This window comes from Pantherophis guttatus, chromosome 5 (genome assembly GCF_059756535.1).
Source record: "Pantherophis guttatus breed Tessera chromosome 5, ASM5975653v1, whole genome shotgun sequence".
NCBI classification, from domain to species: Eukaryota; Metazoa; Chordata; class Lepidosauria; order Squamata; family Colubridae; genus Pantherophis; species Pantherophis guttatus.
In genome coordinates, this window is record NC_142067.1 from 16,091,052 (window position 1) to 16,111,200 (window position 20,149).

General features: G+C 39.7%; 1 protein-coding gene across 8 annotated transcripts in view; it reads left to right on the top strand.

Moving 5' to 3' along the window:
• CNTN5 (contactin 5) overlaps window positions 1–20,149 on the top strand; it is an 827,378-nt gene that overhangs the window by 728,966 nt on the left and 78,263 nt on the right. For all 8 annotated transcript variants that reach the window (XM_087894620.1, XM_087894619.1, XM_087894622.1 and 5 more), the window contains 2 exons: window positions 11,512–11,639; window positions 13,427–13,602. In XM_087894620.1, coding sequence (XP_087750746.1) covers window positions 11,512–11,639; window positions 13,427–13,602 — 304 coding nt within the window. The remainder of the gene's footprint in view (window positions 1–11,511; window positions 11,640–13,426; window positions 13,603–20,149) is intronic.

The window sequence follows — 20,149 nt, forward strand, 5'->3', positions numbered from 1 at the left end:
TTTCTTGCAAACATTTCATTACCCAACAAGGTAACATCATCAGTGCAATGAAACGTCTGCAAGAAAACAACCAAGCTCAGAGAGCACCAAGGACACCACAGTTCAGTCCTGAACTACAAATATTATCTTCTATTAAAAGTCCCTATGCAAGCCAAAGGCCATTAGCTAGTGACTTCCTTGCAAGCCAATATACAGTTGTCAAAACTTCCCGTCAACTAGGAGGTTTATGCAGTTTACTCAGGATGCTAAAAGAAAGGGCATTGTTCCTAATTCTGATATTACTAAGATTGAATTTTGAGGCTAAGGTAAGGCAGAAGAGCAACCAAGATGATTAGGGGACTGGAGGCTAAAACATACGATGAACATTTGCAGGAACTGGGCATGGTTAGTCTAGTGAAGAAAAGGACCAGGGGAGACATGATAACAGTGTTCCAGTATTTGAGGGGCTGCCACAGAGAAGAGCGGGTCAAGTTATTTTCCAAAGCACCTGAGGGCCAGACAAGGAATAATGGATGGAAACTGAACAAGGTGAGATTCAACCTGAAAATAAGGAGAAATTTTCTGACAGTGAGAGCAATCAACCAATGGAACAGCTTGCCTTCAGAAGTCGTGGGAGCTTCATCATTGAAAGCTTTCCAGAAGAGACTGGACTGCCATCTGTCAGAAATGGTGTTGGGGTGGACGAGATGACCTATAAGGATGTCCCTTCCAACTCTGTTAATCTGTCTGTCTATCTAATATAGAGTTTGACTCCTTCAGTCACTGCAAAGACTATACTGTATCACTGAACTGTTACTTATTTAAACAGTTGTGGCCGAAACCTGTCTCATTTAAACCAGTCAAATCACTCTGAAATTTATTTGTGTGCACACAAGCAATAATACAGTATATACTGGAGCCCCAGCAAAACTTTGATACTTTGCTGAGCAAAAGCAGAAACAGAGCTTACATACCTTTGATCCACTTCATTGCAAAAAGAAAGACAAAGAAAAAGGCAAACATAATGGAAATTACAGAATCACATTGGAATACTTTAGATAAACCCATTTATATGGCCTTAGTATTATTATTTAACCCTTCCTTCTAAGTTAGCATGCTAGCCACACTATATTTGAGATATAGCTGGTGAATAGAAACAATATGGTTTACTGGGACACAGTTTCTTGGCTGAGTCTTCTCTCTGTTGCCACTCGGAGTCACTTTAGCTTGCTATGAATGTTTTCTTACGATGTGTAGTGGAATGTAGTCTGGATCCCCAGAAAGAGGGGCTGCACTTCAGAGAGCGAAGCTTGGAAAGTTTGGTCTGGAGAAAGAGAGTTAAAACAGCTCCTCCTTAGTGATTCCCAGGGTATATCTATACCATAGTGATGCAAATAGTTGCTTTACTTTGGGAAAATATCTGTCCATAGGTGAGGAATAGTAAAAGAAACTGCAACAACTGATGTTTCTAAGAAGAGATTTGTCTGAAAAGGTATAGGGTTTACTGCCTGAGCAGGGGATCTTCTAGTCCAAAGACCTCCAAGGCCCCTTCCAACTCTGTTATTCTGTTCTATTCTGTTAACTGATGAAGCTTCTTGGATGAGAAACAAAACATCCTCTCTCTTTTTTCAGGGTTCAGTTGCCTTTTGAAAAAAACACCTTTGAATGAAAGAAACTACTCAGAAGTAATTCGATGTGTTATGTATTGAATATATATAGTTGTGTTAGCCCTGCTAAAGTGAAACTAACCTTTAGATCAGGGATGAAATCCAGCAGGTTCTGACAGGTTCTGGAGAACCGGTAGCGGAAATTTTGAGCGGTACAGAGAACCGGCAAATACCACCTCTGGCTGGCCTCAGAGTGGGGTGGGATTTTACAATATCCTTCCCCTGGAGTGGGGTGGGAATGGAAATTTTGCAATATCCTTCCCCTGCCACGCCCACCCAGCCACACCATGCCCACCAAGCCACACCCACAGAAATGGTAGTAAAAAATATTGGATTTCATCACTGCTTTAGACGACCCTAACTCTTAACTCCAACTGTTTTGGAGGGAAACTTAGAACATTCATATTTGGGCGGGCTTTTTCAAGGATTATGATTGGTTAAGGGCCTAGAGTATAAATTACAGGCATTTGTCTGCTGTTCCTCAGTTCCAATTTTAAGTCAATGAATGCTGTTGTAGCTATGCTGATCTGCTTCTTGCCTTTTGAAGCCCATTACACAATACTATGTGTCTTCTTTATTCCAATAAAAGAGGATATTTGTAGCTCAGGGTTTAAATGAGGGGTCCTTGGTGCTCTCTGAGCTTGGTTGTTTTCTTGCAGACATTTGATTACCCAACTAGGTAACATCATCAGTGCTAGTCACCAAGGATCCCTATTTCCTGATTCCTGTGGCCTGATGCAAGGGAAATTTAAGCAGTTCCTATTTAGTGGGGGAAAGCATCATTGGTAATGAATGCAGCCACTTATGGTCATTTATGACCGCAGTCACGCAACCTCAATTTAAAATGTTTTTGCCAGAAAACAGCATTCATTTCCAGTTTCTGGCAAAAATGGCCCATTGCAAACAATGGGTTTGTTTAACATTACGGTCCTAAATTGAGAACTACCTATATCCTCCAGCATTATAATCTGTTTTAAATAGGGGAAGGATGAGACAAGAATCAGCTCTACAAAAGTCCCCACAAATTCCTTTTGACCTCTGGTATTAACCATAATCGATTTCCTTCTAATTAGTTTGCCAATCCTGAAAACAACCACACTCAATAAATAAGCAGAAATATGGCCACTTCTCTTCCTCCGCCGTACCCTTAAAACCTTCTTTTTCCAGCAAGCCGGGCTGGCCTAACACTTTTTAAAATGTTTTTAATTGTCTGTTATTATTTTTAATCATGGGGCCAAATTTATATATATCTTTTTAATTGTATTTTAATGTTTGTAGTTTATGTTTTTACTTGGCTGTTCATCGCCCTGAGTCCTCAGGGAGAAGGGCAGTATACAAATTTAAAAATAAATAAATAAATAAATAATAAATAAAATAAAAATAAAATCCAGTAGGTTGCATTATTACCCCGATTAAGCAAAATACTTTTAGCAAAGCAGTAACAACTGCTAACCCCCTAACAAGGATCAGCAACCTGCGGCTCTGGAGCTGCATGTGGCTCTTTCACCCCTCTGCTGCGGCTCCCTATCACTCAAAATATCACTCACAGCCGCCAATGTGCGATACCTGCCGGCACACGATTTATTGAGCTTTTCAACCTCCAATAGGCCAACCATGGATAAATCCAAGAAAAGAAAAGTTTCAGAAGAAAACAAAACATATAATTCCACTACATATGTTAGTTTTGTGGCCGCTCAAGAAATAGTCAGGCACGAGAAGGGTTTTGTGACTCCCGGTGTTTTCTTTTCTGTGGGAAACTGGTCCAAATGGCTCTTTTGAGTGTTTAAGGTTGCAGACCCCTGGCCTAGCTGCTCTAAAATGCAAAAGTTTATTATGCGTCTATGATGAAAGAGATGGAGAACTCAGAAGACGTTCAAGGAGAAATAAAGGTTTGTATTTACAAATACTTGTCCTCATTCCACATAATCTACATTAAAGGATATTGACAGCTTCTATATCTGAGTTAATATGAAGAGACAGATTGCTCTAATCAGACCTCTGCGAAAGGCTGGAGGGTAATAAGAGTCAGTCAGTGCAGCTTTCCAACCTGCTTTGCATCTAAAATGCCCCCCTGTGAACATTCAGCACAAACTAATTTAATACCCCCAGTGGCCATGTCAGCTGAGGAAAGTAGGGAACCAGACCATTTGAGCCACATGTTTTTCTCTTTAACCCACTTGCTGATTTGGGGCTTTTATAATCTATTCCTTTGTAAACACCACACACACACACACACACACACACACACACACACACACGATTTAAAAATCTTATATATTAATTTCCTTCTTCTGATTTCAGTTTCTCGTTTTAGGATGGAAGAGAATTGTTGTTATAAATTAACTATTGATGTATACAAAGCAGTTTATATCATCTAGAGCAAAACTGAGATTTAGATGAAATAGACATAGATAATATAAATATATGGATGAAACAAATACAGATGAAACAGATATAGATGATATAGATATAGATAATAACAAAAGTGATAGAGAAAGAGAGAGAGAGAGAGAGAGAGAGAGAGAGAGAGAGAAAGAAAGAAAGAGAAAGAAAGAAAGAAAGAAAGAAAGAAAGAAAGAAAGAAAGAAAGAAAGAAAGAAAGAAAGAAGAAAGAAAAGAGAGAAAGGAGGGAGGAAGGAAGGAAGAATGGAGAGAAAAATGAAGAAAAAAGAAAGAGAAAGGAAGGAAGGAAGGAAGGAAGGAAGGAAGGAAGGAAGGAAGGAAGGAAGGAAGGAAGGAAGGAAGGAAGGAAGGAAGGAAGACTACTAAATCCGGCAGCCAATGCCACTATTTTTATCAAACAAGTCTGACTAAATCAGGGCCACATCTGTGTTCTAGATTTTTATATTTTATTACTAGGTTCCATCACAAAAAGTTGCATGCAACAATAGTAACATTTAGGAAATCTAATTTTCATCATTTTGTGTATGCAACCTTTCTAATATATACGGTTTTCTATCCAGAATTTTGTAATAAAGTAATTTTATGTACTGTAAGTGCTTGCAAAGCACAGTCTGAATTACATTACAGCCTAATGTAATTTTTGTAAACTATTCACTTCTTTATTTTGGATCCCTGAATATTGACAGACATTGCCATCCTCTCTTCATTCTTTTCTGGGCTGCGTGGAATCTATTTGGTGGGAATAATAATTCTGTCTCATGGAAATATATGGTATGTAAGAGAGAGAGAGATTTCAAAGTTTAAACAACGTATTGATCAGATGACACTGATTCTTCTTTATCTCAATTAGCCTACATTTGCCTTGGTAGCCACACCATATTACTCCTATTCATAAAAAGTGAGGTTGAAGAATGCAGGGTTAATATATGGATGAAACAGTGAAATTAATGTCATCTCATTTTTTGAAATAAAATTAAAAGTCAGGTTATTTTATCTTGTTTCATTTCATTTCATATTTGTAGAACAAAGTAGTAAGTTGATTTGCCAGAAATAGTACAGTAAACAGAAAAGAAGTAAATAACCATTTTCTATTGCTATTGTTAAAAAAGAATCACTATCAAGACAGTTCCACTTGTCAAAAGTGGAATAACCCAGTGGTGGGCTACTGCCGGTTCAGACCAGTTCGCCTGAATCGGGAGTCCGAGCACCGGTTGGCCCCGCTCACCTGCCTCAATGCTATTCGGTCCTAGATATCTCACTTTCCAGCTCACTTGCCCCGCCCTGCAGCCCAGCTGATTTGCGTGCCTATCCCATTCTACTAACCCTGTCTGACTTAACAGGTGTGCAGGAAGCTGCCCCCATCAAAAAAGCCTAGTTTTAGGTGTTGCATGAAAGTGAGGAAGGCGCGCGTGCATAGCGCGCACCTGCAAAGCGGGTGTGTGCGCACGCTCACATTTTCAGCAAACCGGTTGTTAAAGTATGTGCAGCCCATCTCTGGAGTTATCCAGTACTAAACCTTAATTCCTGTGATAGTTTGAAAGATAAGTTGACTCCTAACTGACTTGTTATTTGGGTTGTATTGTTTATATGTTTAGGCCCAGGAATCGGAAGAAATTTATTTGATTTACATGTTATTGTGAAATTGCCAGAAAGCCACCTCTTAAAGTTACTCATGAACTGGAAGCCAATTAATCACTATTCCACTTTTCTTTTTCCGATTTTGCAAAGCAGTCTTTCAAATGAAAAACGTGCATATTGAGGGGAAATGCATATAAAAGCTCATACATTGATAAAACAGCATACCCAAAAGCATTACATTAAAGTAAATATAATGAAAAGTGAGAACAAAAGTACATAGCAAGGAAATTGTGTATGAGAATATGTGCAAATCTTTGGGCAGACTTCAAAAAAAGAAAAAAACAATTGGATGTAGAAATTGAATGAAGTGTACCTACCACTGGAAAAACAAGATGTTATTTAGAATTTTTGTTAGATTTATATTCTGCTATTCCTTCCAGGAGTTCAAGCAATGAACCTACTTTTCTCTGCTTCAATTTTCCTATAACAGCTCTGTGCCGTTGCTTGGCTTGAGTGATTGAATATCTTTGCACAGAAATGAGTAGCTCATGGGTAGAATGTGGCCATCAGCTACCAGATTTTAGCATATCCATCTTTTTTAAATGCCCACAAAGCCTAGAAATTTGCCCATCGGTCAACATCATCATCCATCTCAGACACCCTCTGCACCTCAAAGGGCAAACTAATGTTTAAAGTTTTCTAACTGTGGCTTTACAGGTTGCATGGACACAGCTATTTATAAATAAAAGTTTACGAATTAATTGGATAGGTATACAGCCAGATATAGAGCTTACTCAACAAACCATATTAATATAAGTCATAGATTAGAGTAATGTGTAGACCAGGTCATTTCCTAAACTATTATAGATGGCCACAGAGTCAGCCAGATGTTTTGAGTGTATTTGGAATTTTTGACAAATCTATCGAGTACTTTCCATGTACCTGGGCTAGACAGGTGTTGTTGTTTGATGGGATTAAAGGAATTGTCACAGGTTGTAAACTATGCTAATAAAGCTCCTCTTTGCAATTGACTGATGGTGATCTTGTCAATGCCGAGGGTGTTCAAGTGACGCTCCAAATGTTTTGAAATTGCACCCAAGGAACCTATTACTGTTGGAACTACCTTTGCTTTCTTTTGCAACAGTCATTCAGCTTCTGTTTGCAAGTCATTACATTTTGTGATTTTTCTCCAATTCTTCTATGCTTCTATGCTGCTGCCTCCAGGTATTGCAATGCTCACTATCAAGACTATTATTATTCAGGCAACTTTCTGGTATCCTATGAGACAGAGACCGAGTCACAGCATGTATTATCCCATTAAGCTATTAACTTCCCTCTCTGGTTTTTTTGCTCTTGCTTCACTTCCAAACTTGGCGATGATCAATCACGCTTCCACAAATCTGAGGTTACAATTGTATTCCACAGAATGGAGTTCAGCAAGGAAACGTGCGGATGGAATGAATTCACTTGTGAACACTTAACTCTCCTGTTACAATTTAGCAAGCAGCTTGTCTTATCTTTCCACGCCCGAGATTTTTTTTCTTTCTTGCCCTAATTGATTGAATTGTTTACAGCACAGACTGAGTTCACAAAGAAATTGGAGCATGTTTTCCATGACAATCGAGAACCTTTCATCTGATAATTTTGTTCAACTGCATCCGACAACAGAAATGGTCATTTCCTCTCAATTGGTCTAGGTTTGGTTTGGTTTGGTTTGAAGAAGTTCCTAAGTCTTCCCAAACAATTTCACCTAAGACATATAAGCATGTGTCAGGGTGGGAGGAGAGAGAGAGAGAGACAGAGAGAGAGAAGTGAAGATCTTGTTATATATGGATGACATAATGATTAGCTTCTAAAGAAACATCTTCTCTCATATGAACTTATCTGAATGGCATGTGACTTTCCCAGTTATAGTGCAGTATAGATGAAATACTGTTCCTCTGAGGCAGGCTTGTCACACAGATTTAGTACCAAGTAAAATACCTATCCCTCAGGGCCACCAACAAAATGTCATAGCATTATTCCTTTGCCGTGTTTCCCTAGTCTGCTAAACCTTCTTCCATCCCCTACCCCCTTCCACCTGTTTTCCCTTTACTTCGTTCCATAGTCATTTTTCATTGTATTTACCAAAAACCTGGGGCTTCACCTTTATGCATGACAGGTGCCAGTTTGACTATTGGTACTTGTCTGTCAGTATCAAAAACTGAGGAAGCTATTTGTGTAAGTATGTTTTTTTTTTCGCCTTAAAAAAAATACTACTTCTACTGGATTTTGCACTTACACACACACACACCGCCACGCCCAAACAATATTAAAAGTTTTCAAAAAGGAAAATGAAAACAAATATAAACTAACATGAAATAAGGAAGAGAAAAAAGAATAAAAGAAAAGAAAAAGCTAAAAGTACAAGAAAATTAAAAAAAAATCTTGACTTTTGCAAGGTGGTCCATCTTGGCGGCAGTGTAAGGTTTGATCTGGACACAGAACAAATAAATAAATAAACCAGCTTACTGATGACAGATGAACCAATGACGATAGATAAACTCACCTAATAGCCTCATCTTGATATTAAAAAGGAAGGAGAGAGTACGAATCTTGTGGCATCCCACATAGCAGGGTTTTTTGTTTTTTTTTAATTTGATTTATATGCCGCCCTTCTCCGAAGACTCAGGGCAGCTTACAATATGCTCAGCAATAGCCTTCATCCTTTTGTATATTTATACAAAGTCAGCTTATTGCCCCCACAAACTGGGTCCTCATTTCACCTACCTTAGAAAGGATGGAAGGCTGAGTCAACCTTGAGCCTTGGCGAGATTCGAACCCTGCAGTAATTGCAGGCAGCTGGTCTTAATAACCAGCTTAATAACAGGGTGCCTTAAACCCCTGTACTACCAAGGCTCTTGTTGAGAGAGGGATCTCTCCTCCTTAACCACCAGTGAATGAACTTGGCCTCAGAAGAAGAAGGTGAACTATCACTGTTAAGGAATTTGCAGAGTAACCCTTGAGTAGCAAAGGTGTGCACATGAAAGCGATTGAGAGTAGTTATGAATAAGACAGTCAACACAGAGATATACTGAGTTGTGTTTATTTTCAGGAAACAGTAAAGCATGGTCCAATAAACAGTCCAGGTCATACATATATAAAGCAGGAGATAGCTAATACTAAAGTCTTCTTACCAGTCGTCGTAGTCATACACAATTAACAGTTAACAAGAAACAGTTCTCCTGGATTTGCAAACAGTAGCATACAGAGATATCGGAGAGCAAGAACAGCAAAGAGAACAAACCATGTTTCTAGCTCCCTCTTAAGGACATTGGCTACAGAGCTAACCAATCAGGACACAGTATGATGCAATACAGCAGTCTTAAAGCTACATTGATGGTTTATATATTGCCAACCCAACAAGTTAGATAATAGTCATTTCCTAACAATCACAACCACCCACCCATCCACCCACCGCAATCCTCTGAGACAATCCAGAAGGATATCACTGTTGATGGTATCAAAAACTGCCAAGAGGACAAGTAGGGCAAGGATGGATGCACAACCCCCCCCCAACCCCATCTTGCCCTTCCTAGAGATAATCCAAAAGCATGACCAATGTTGTTTCCATCCTATACTCAGACCTGAATCCCAACTGAAAGGGATCTGGATATCCAGACTTTAATGATTGTCCCCAGTTCTCCTTCTTCTATTCTGCTGTCTCCAAATATTGCAATATCCACTAGCAAGACTTTATAATACTTACTTGCTGCCCAGGGGTAAAATGCACTTGCCTTCGCTACCGGCTCGGAGATGTGAGCGCGGGCTCGTGTGCGCCTTCTGCACATGCACAGATCCTTCTGCACATGTGCAGAGGGTCAGCACATGGGACGTGATGATGTCCAGGCGGGGAGCCGAGTGGGACAGCAGCAGCACCGGGGAAGCGTTAATGCATCCTCTCTCTTCAAGCAGGTTGTCGAGCGGCTTTTGCTGCGGCGCAATTGCTCCAGCGGCTTTGACTCTTTCTCTGGGTGTCGAGAGGGTGAGTGCAGCCAGTCGCTCGCTTCACTGCTGAAGAAACCCAGCCGGCAAGATGCGAAGGCTTGCAGCTTGCAGGGAGGGAGATTGAATTGGTTCGGTTCAGCAAACTGATTCAAATTGTCTCTACTGCCTTGGCCGAGCCAAGCCAAGGTTGTCAAATTTCACCACTGTTGCTGCCCAACTCCCAGCAACTCTGCACAGTTTACAATAGTTAAAAGCATTTAGAAACAAATAATTTTTAAAAAACCCATCAAAACAACACATAATAGTAATAGCAATAGCACTTAGATTTGTATACCGCTTCACAGTACTTTACAGGCCTCTCTAAGCGGTTTACAGTGTCAGCATATTTATTTATTTATTTATTATTGAATTTCTATACCACCCTTCTCCCTGAGGACTCAGGGCGGTGTACAGCCAAAATTAAAAAACATGCAGGACAAATATTAAAAAACAATTAAAAGATATATAAATTTGGCCCAATTAAAACTCATTACCAATTAAAACGTTTAAAACATTTAAAAACAATTAAAAATTTCATCTTAAGCCAGCCCGGCTTGCTTGAAAAAATATTGCCCCCAACAATCTGAGTCCTCATTTTTACCAACCTTGGAAGGATGGAAGGCTGAGTCAACCTTGAGCCTGGTGAGACTCAAAGTGCTGAACTTCTGGCAGTCAGCAGAAGTAGCCTACAGTACTGCTTTTTAACCGCTCTTCCTATGGTGGATCAATGGCCAATAAATCAATAAATAAACCCAGAAAGGATCTAAAAGAAAGAAAGAGACATCAGGTATCCTTGCCTAAGGTCTGGGTGAAGAGACAAATATTTAAGGTCCTTCAAAAAATAAGTAGGGTGGGAATCACTCAAATTTTGGTGGGAGCTTCATTCCTGATTGTTTTCTAGTTATTATTGTTTCTAGAAACCTATATTCTAGTTTTCAGCTTCTTTTATTCTTTTCAATTATGTCCAATATATACATCCCCATATCTGATTGATCTTTGGGGCAGCGATAGCATCCTTATGACCAGTTAAACCTGGGTTGGCCTTAAGAAGATCCATCCTTACTGTAATATTCCATAGTTTGATGATAGGATGATCACTTGTAGAATTTTACTTCATTGGCTGCTGCTGATATCGTCACAACCTACAACATGATGTCAGGAAAAAATAATAATATATACATTACTATGGTATGGGAGATGATACCCTATGTGGCTTCCATTTTCAGAAGTAGCATCACAGTTCTCATGAAGTCGAATTCCACCCTTCAACTTCATTTTGACAATATGCTATGCAACTATAATACAGGGAAATAATATCCATTTGTAGCCAAAATTAATTTCCATCTTCATTCTGTCCTGCTATAGAGTATACTATAAATCATCTTTGAACTATATACAATTAATTTTCTCTTCTTTACCCATCTGCTGCTGCTTTTTTTTTTACCATGTTTTTGTTACATTTGTTTTTAAGGTCACTATCGCATTTCATTCGAACAGCTGGTGCTTAATACTGAAAGATCGTTGGATAATAAAGTTACGCAGTCAGTGAAAGAGAGATGTCATTTTAAAAACTCATTATGTTTTACTGTTTGCTAAAACAAGCACATTATGAGTACATTTTTAATAAAAGTTTTGTCTGCTGGCTGAGGAATCTGGCTCCTTAAATCAGAAAAGTTTATTTTAACCTTATTTGAAAGACTGGAAAATTCAATTTCTTTTCTTCATACTTAAGAAACATGGCCAGACTGTACAATTCTATTTACGAAACTTAAAAAGAAATGGCACTATAGAAATTACCTTCATTTGAGATAATATAATATGCAATTTCAGGATAAAAACTTTTTTTTTTAATTTTCAGGGTAAGTGTTCTTCCAGATGGAAGTCTGCAAATTCTGAATGCCTCCAAATCTGATGAGGGGAAATACGTATGCCGAGGAGAAAATATATTTGGTTCAGCAGAAATTACAGCTTCAGTATTTGTGAAAGGTGAGATATAACTGGAAAGTGATTGATCTGCATACCTTTGTACCAGGTAAAGCAGAATATTTCAACAAAAGTCAGTTTGGTCTAGTGCCGTGATGGCGAACCTATGGCGGAGCCCTTTCTGCAGGCATGTGAGCCATCACCCAGCTCATCTCTACTGTACATCTCCCACCAGCCATCTGATTTTTGGGATGTGTGAGGGGGCGGGGGTTGCACACACATATGCATGGGGCAGGGGTGCATGGGTGGTGGTGGAAGCCCGGGGGAAGGTGGCATGCCCCCACAGCCCGTTTCTGGGCCCAGGAGGCTGCAGGGAGGCCTACTAGGCCCAAAATGTGGGGTGGGGGGTCACACGCACATGCGCAGAGATGGGGGAGCGGGGGGGGTCACATGCGCATGCACCAGGGGATGGGGGAGCATGGGGGGTCGTGCGCACATGCCCAGGGCCCTCACATTGCATTACGGGTGCCAGCACGCACGCATGTTGTTGCGCATGCACATTCGCGCTTTCGGCACATGACAAGAAAAAGGTTCACCATCACTGGTCTAGTGGTTTAAGGCACCAGGTGGGAAACTCTGAGTTCTAGTTTCATGTTAGCCATGAAAGCCAGCTAGGTGAACTTGAGCCAGTCACCTTTTGAACAACCTCACATAGTTGTTGTGGGGAAAATAAGAGGAGGAAGGTATGTTGGATATCTTTGCCACCTTGAATTATTTGTAAAAATAATCAGGAGGGATGCAAATAAAATAAATAAAAGCAACATGCTGGTATTCCAATACTATACTCTGCTAACTATATCCCTAGTAGAACAGAAGTAAGAATACTGAGATTCTTCTCCTTCTCCTTCTCCTTCTCCTTCTCCTCCTCCTCTCCCCCTGTAGTTTTAAGGATAGTGGGGAGAGGATAGTGAAGCCCTTGGACAACTTGGATTCAAAATTTCTCTTCTAACCTTAAGTAACTACAATCTCCTTGGAACTAGACTAGAACATGTTCATACCAAATCCTTACATCCAAAATAGCAGCCATACTCTGCTATGAGTTTGGTGATCCAATGTATTTAGTGGGCATTAAGTACGAAAGCCATTTTTTTGCTTATAGTATTGTTCTGTAATAATAATATTATGTAACCTTTCAAAATCCAGACGTGTGCAGATATGTTGGACCATAATACTGTATATCTATTATTTCTGCTCATTGGAAGCCAGCGGAAGTTGCAGTCCAACACATAACACTCTCTCTCTCCCACCCATCTTCCAAAGAATGATCACAAAGGAACTACTAATAAGAACGAAATAATTGCAGCTTAAAAATTAATTAAAAAACAGAAAGGGAACCCATAAAACATTTAAAAGATATCAGAGGAACAGACAACACTCCAGAATTAAAAACCTAACTCTGTATTCTAAACATTCTACAAACCAAAATTGTGCCTGAATATTTTTTTTCTTTTTCTCAACCACAGACACAAAGCATTGGGCTGAGAAAACTGATAAAAGAAGGAGGGAAGGAATGGGTGTGTGTTTGAAAGAAAAATGTCCCCAAATTACAATTACTGCTGAAGGCACTTAGGTTTGTTTGAGTGATCTTGTCTCCTCTACGCTTTTATAATGACTGTGAAAAGGGCAAACTAAATGAGAAATTCCTGAACAACTGAAAGTATCACGGTCTACATTTTCCTGACTTTTCTGTCTATTTTGCAAGAGTGTCAATCAATGCAGGCCCAACCAGTAGAAACAACAAATACAGGGATATTTCCCAGTTGATGTCATTGATTTGTTTTGTCTCCTAGAGCCTACCAGGATAGACCTGTCCCCCAAGAGAACTGAGCTCACGGTGGGAGAAAGCATTGTCCTCAGCTGCAAAGCTTTCCATGACCCAACTTTAGATGTCATCTTTCACTGGAGTCTGAATGGGCAGCCCATCGATTTTGAAAAAGAAGGTGGACATTTTGAAAGCATCAGGGCGGTGAGCATCAGTTAAAATCCATTTTCTTTGACAAGTTTAATGGAATGAAACGTGCTGGACAAATCTTCTCTTCACTGCAAATTTGCAGTTATGACAGAATTACAATAAGAAGGAAGGAAGGAAGGAAGGAAGGAAGGAAGGAAGGAAGGAAGGAAGGAAGGAAGGAAGGAAGGAAGGATGGATTTAATCATTTACTGAATTTAGCTTCTCATTTAATTAAATTAATTGAAGTATAGGATATTTGCTTTAGGCAAAAAGAAATTGCAGTGAATCCAATCATTTGGTTATTGGTAAAAGTTTAGGCCTTAAATATATTGGATCTTTAATTCTATAATTCCTGATTTCTTACTGGAAATCCTGAAATTATTCTCAGAATACCAGAGTGACAAAAGCTTGACAAAGAGTGACAAAGCACTGAGTTGACAGTCCCACATCCTGTTTATGTTTGCAAGGCTGTTTCTCACTTGTCTTCCCATGGAGATGACAGTACTGTCAGAGTTTCTTGCAAAAATCAAATCCAAAAGCACACACAGATAAACTGATGCAGCAGAATTCATTAACTTCTTTATATTCACAATAATACATGAAATAAATTTACAATACCAACAGCAGATTCAGTTTCATTTCAGCAGAGCAGACGCATGCACAGACACAGCTTCACAGCTCAGAGTTTAACACACACTCACTCTGAATAGTTTCAGTTTCAGTTCTCTGCACAGACTCAGTTTTGTTTCAGCTCCCATTGGCTGACTTAGTTCCAATGCCTATTCATTGGCTGACCTTGTTAGCATGTCTTCCCAGTCATGGATATTCTGACAAGTACTCCTCCTGGCTGGTCAACAGGTTTCGTGCAAAACCAAAATACCCCAGCAGATAACCTGAAATTCTTGTTATTCTTTTACCCAGTATACTTTTCCTGGCAAGGGAGAAAGGGGAGACGAATCCAACTGGCTTTTATTTATTTATTTATTTATTGATTGATTGATTGATTGATTGATTGATTGATTGGTTCAATTTATATGCCGCCCTTCTCTGGAGACTCAGGGCGGCTTACAATGCATTAAGCAATAGCCTTCATACTGTTGGAAGAAATCTCCTTCTAGGTTCTGCTCCAAGTGGGGAAAAAGACACTGGAGACATGGAGACTGCTTGGAAAGATGGTTTAATGGTGGACAGGATCACATGGCTTGAGTTCCTGAACAGAAAAGGGCAGATACAGTAAATCCTCGGGTTTTTATGCTCTTTTTGGCTCTGCATTTCTTGGGGCCCCAAAAGAGTATCCTGATTGGTTGTCAGACTCCCAGGGGGTGGGGGTCTTAGCTAGCCTTGCTGGCTGATGGTCACATGTGCTTCCCAGGTCACATGTGGTGAGTTTCTGCTGCTATTGTTTAGAGGGCTAATCCTATCTTTGTTGGATCTTTGGCAATTCCTACTATGGCTCTGCCTGAAGGAGGTAGATCTTTGTTATGTAGAATAGACTGGCCCAGGCCTTAATGGCCCATTGACAAAGGGTGGGGGCAGGAAGATGGGAGCTGCTTCAAAACATGCTTATCCCAGGGAAATATAATATTCTGCCTTTTTCATATTTCCTAAAATTGAAAAATTTTATATATACAAAAGTATATATACAAAAGTATATATACAAAAATATATACAAAAGTATTGTAGGAAGTTAGCACCCACCCCTTTCCTGGAAGAGTGAAATCTTCCAGGAAAGGGGTGGGTGCTAATTTCCTACAATACTTTTGTATATACCTGCTTAGTAAGGCTTTTGGACCCCCCTAAGCTGTGTTTTTTTTATAAAAAGTCAGCTTATTGCCTCCACAATTCGGGTCCTCATTTTACCTACCTTGGAAGGATGGAAGGCTGAGTCAACCTTGAGCCTAGTGAGATTTGAACTTGCAGTAATTGCAGGCAGCTGGCAGCTAAGTGCTACTTAACAGCACTTTAGTCCACTGCACCACCAAGGCCCTTATGTGAGGCCGGTGAAATGGCCGTTCCTTAGAATGACTATAGAAGATCAGAAGAGGAGAACACGGTGTTATGCATATAGAAGGGAAGGAAGGGAGGAATCTCAGAAAGCCAATTTGATCTAGTGGTAAAGACACCAGAAACTTTAGGCATAAAAGCCAGCTGGGTGACTTTGGGCTGGTCATTCGATCTCAGCTCAATCCACTTCACTGGGTACTTATTGTAAGGAAAATAGGAGGATTGGGTATGTTCATTGCCTTGTGTTATTTATAAAAATAATAAAGGCGAGATATAAATAAAATAAATAATAATAAATGAGAGATTAGGATAGGATAGGATAGGATAGGATAGGATAGGATAGGATAGGATAGGATAGGATAGAATAGAATAGAATAGAATAGAATAGAATAGAATAGAATAGAATAGAATAGAATAGAATAGAATAGAATAGAATAGAATAGAATAGAATAGAATAGAGTAATAGAGTTGGAAGGGACCTTGGAGGTCTTCTGGTCCAAACCCCTGCTTAGGCAGGAAACCCTTGCACCATTTCAGACAAATGGTTATCCAACATCTTCTTAAAAACTTCCAGTATTGGAGCATTCACAACTTCTGGAGGCAAGTTGTTCCACTGATTAATTGTTCTAACTGTCAGGAAATGGGACAAGTGTGTTCACCAATGAGAAACAGCTCAGGAGGAAATACCTCAATCTTCATACCATTTCTTCTAAGCAAGCATTGAGTTGATGGTCAATCAATTCAGTTTCTCAAGCTGAACAAATTTAGAAAAAAAAAGCTTCTTATAAAATGGATAGTATTTTACATCGAGGTCTTCTTTTTTCATAAACATAGAAGGAATGCAAATTGATTGGTTGGTTGATTAGTTTGCTAATTATGAGGTAACATGTCATTGTTGACTCTTAGGACCACATAGATAGATCTTCTCCAGGATGATCTATTAATTGAGATATTTCCTTCTGAGCTGTTTTTCACTGGTTAACACACTTGTCCCGTCTCTCATTTATTTTATTTATATCCCTTTATTATTTTTATAAATAGCTCAAAGCAATGAACATACCCAATCCTTCTATTTTCTCCATAATAACTATCCTGTGAGGTGGTTTGGGTTGAGATAGAGTAACCAGCCCAAAGTCAACCTGGTCCTGTAACCTGGTTCTTCAGATGTTCCAAAAATATTCTGATCACCACTGGAACTGGAGAAAGATATTACATGTTGTTGTTGTTGTTGTTGTTGTTGTTGTTGTTGTTGTTGTTGTTGTTATTGCTGTAATTTTGTAGAGGAAAATAATATGCTTTCCACATATAATACATGCCACAATAAAGATTCCTATGAATATTCCTTATGGCTTTGAGAACCCTACATTTGAACTCTCTAAAGTTCTGAAGAAAGTCATAAACATGCCAGTAACAGTAAAATCCACCATTTAAAAATCTTAGTTAGTGAACTAATGATGATACAACAGAGACAATCTGTACCTGGACCTTGCCTCAGAATAGCGGAGAAAACCCATGTTACCTCAGTTATTCTGGCCATTTCACATAAATTCACACCCATAATATTAATGACAACAATTGACGCCACTAATGCACATTCAGATTTAACAGACATTGGTCTCTGACAGATATTCCAGCCACCCATATGGTCCATTAAATTAAGATTTTTCTTTCTTACTGAGAATTCAACAGCTTTAATGTTGGAGAGTGTAATGGGCAGATTAAATATATATAGGTAATTTCTTGGGTCTTTGGGGTCCTTAAACTTTCCAATTTATATCCCTCTGTAAGGATTTTGGTTGATGAAGGAGAATGCATACAGGACGAGACTTTAAATACAGACTGAAATGTGTTGAATCTCTATTCAAAACTCAGAATCTTGGATAATGAAGATGACAAAAGAATAGCAGTGTTTAAAAACCTACAGCATCCCAAAATTAACTTAAACTGCCTTTTGTTGCACAGATAATGGCACTTGCAAAATCTAATCACCAGAGACAATGTACCAAGAATTCCTAAAGGAGCTACGGATATGATTGGTTTTTACTAGCCTAAAATTGATTCCATTCTAAATGTAAATTTGAGTTAAATATTAACACAGAGCCATGTAAGATATATAAAGGAAAGGAAACTCCTAAGGAAACAAACAAAAGACTAATAAGGTGCTGATTTGAATAAAAACTTCTTATGCTAATTTATAGATGCTGGGTATAAATCCCAACTATGTTTTAAAGCAGAACATTGTATAATAGTGAGAGCGAGGGGGAGGGGGAGCAGCTGGGGGGGGCTTTAAAAATTTTAGCAAGGGGTTCTCTGCCTGGTAGCTGGGGGGGCGTGACTATGGTGGGCATGGCCTAGTTGGCCTCTTGCACCACGGGGTTGGGGAGGGTCATGGCTCCAGAGGCCTTCCTTGAGCTTCCGGGAGGGCAAAAACAGCCTCACCAGGTTCTAGGAGAGGGGTGGGTGCTAACTTCCTACAGTCTCCTCCTTGGGCAGAGGGTTGGAATAGAAGACCTCCAAGGTCCCTCCCGATTCTTTTTTTTAGCAAGGGGTTCTCTGCCTGGTAGCTGGGGGGGCGTAACTATGGTGGGCATGGCCTAGTTGGCCTCTTGCACCATGGGGGGGGAGGGTCATGGCTCCAGAGGCCTTCCTTGAGCTTCCGGGAGGGCGAAAACAGCCTCACCAGGTTCTAGGAGAGGGGTGGGTGCTAACTTCCTACAGTCTCCTCCTTGGGCAGAGGGTTGGAGTAGAAGACCTCCAAGGTCCCTCCCGATTCTTTTTTTTTTGTTGTTGTTTTAGTTGGAGATGGCAAAGGGTGCTAGGCTGACCGTATTTTTTTTCCGTCACATAATTTTCCATCAATTCAAAGCCTCCCTGGATGTTTACATTTTTTTTCCCCTCTGAGAAAAACCCAAGAAGAGTTTCTCTATGCTGTCATTCATAGATCTAGGAAGCCAAAGAATGTGCCAACTGCTGGAAAGAGGACCATAATGTAAAAATAACTCATTCACCCACAGACTCTTTAGCGTGAAATAATCCAATAAGTGTGAGATGTGGCATCAATCTTGGGGTTGGGAATCAGAAACATCGATGGTACCAGCAACCATGTGATCCAAGAACCTCTCCTTTTTAACACATGTTGCATTCAAATCACTCATAAATGCATTCATGTTTTGATCCTACAATCATGACTACCCACCTTGATTTTCTTGACCCCGCGACACCTCTGCTCCTTCCACAAGAATTTCAATTCGTGTGTCTTCTTCTTTTGAACAAAATCTGAGAAAAATTTCCTTCATCAGACTGAACAGAACAATATGAAAAATGCAGAACTTTAACAACTATTCTGCCCGAGGGGAAAGTGCCTTCTATCCGTAGAGTTCTTAGCCTTTAATCTAAGTACCAGAGCTCACTGTAACAATATTGCCAAAAAGGCATTAAGAGTTGTCAACCTAATCTTGCAAAGCTTCTTCTCCGGTAATAATGTACTGCAAACTAGGGCATACAAAACATTTGCTAGACCAATTCTCGAATACAGTTCGTCTGTCTGGAATCCACACTGTATATCAGACATTAATACAACTGAGCAAGTCCAGAGATATTTCACAAGAAGAGTAGTCCACTCCTCTGCTCGCAACAGAATACCTTATGCCACCAGGCTTGAAATTTTAGGCTTGGAAGTCCTAGAACTAAGCTGCCTACTGTCCAACCTAAGCATAGTACACAAAATTATCTGCCACAACATACTAGCTGTCAATGACTACTTCAGCTTCAACCACAATAATACACAAGCACTCAATAGATACTCAAGGTAAACCACTCTAAACTCAATTGCAGAAAATACGATTTCAGCAACAGAGTGGTCAATGCCTGGAATGCACTACCTGACTCTGTTGTTACATTCTCAGCCTCCCATAACTTTAAACTTAAACTGTCTACTATTGACCTCACCCCATTCCTAAGAGATCTTTAAGGGGCGTGCATAAGCGCACCAGCATGCCTACCATCCCTGTCCTACTATCCCCATTTATTCATACCCATTTCCTGTATTAATATCCACGTTTATACTTATTCCTGTTATCTCGTACATGTTTGACAAACTAACTACCTAACTAAAATAAATAAATAAATAAAACAGAGAAATTCAGAAGCATGCTGGCTGGGGAATTGTGGGAGTTGAAGTCCGCTCATCTGCCAGTTGCCAAGATTGAGAAATATAATGCTTTAAAGCACAAATGATCCTGGAGAACCACTGAAAACCAAAATGCCCTCAAAGAGAGAAATGCCCTCTGAGTATCCTTCCAATAAAGCACTTTCCTTTGTAAAACAAAACAAATATCTGCTCTTGCTGAGGCTTTTATGAAGAACAGTAACCAGAGCTGTAAAATGCAGTTTCTTCATCACTTGCCAGAGTTCAGCACTCAGTGGTGAAATCCAAAAATTTTTTACTACCGGTTCTGTGAGTGTGGCTTGGTGGGCATGGCAGGGGAAGGATACTGCAAAATCTCCATTCCCACCCCATTCTGGGGCCAGCCAAAAGTGGTATTTGCAGGTTCTCTGA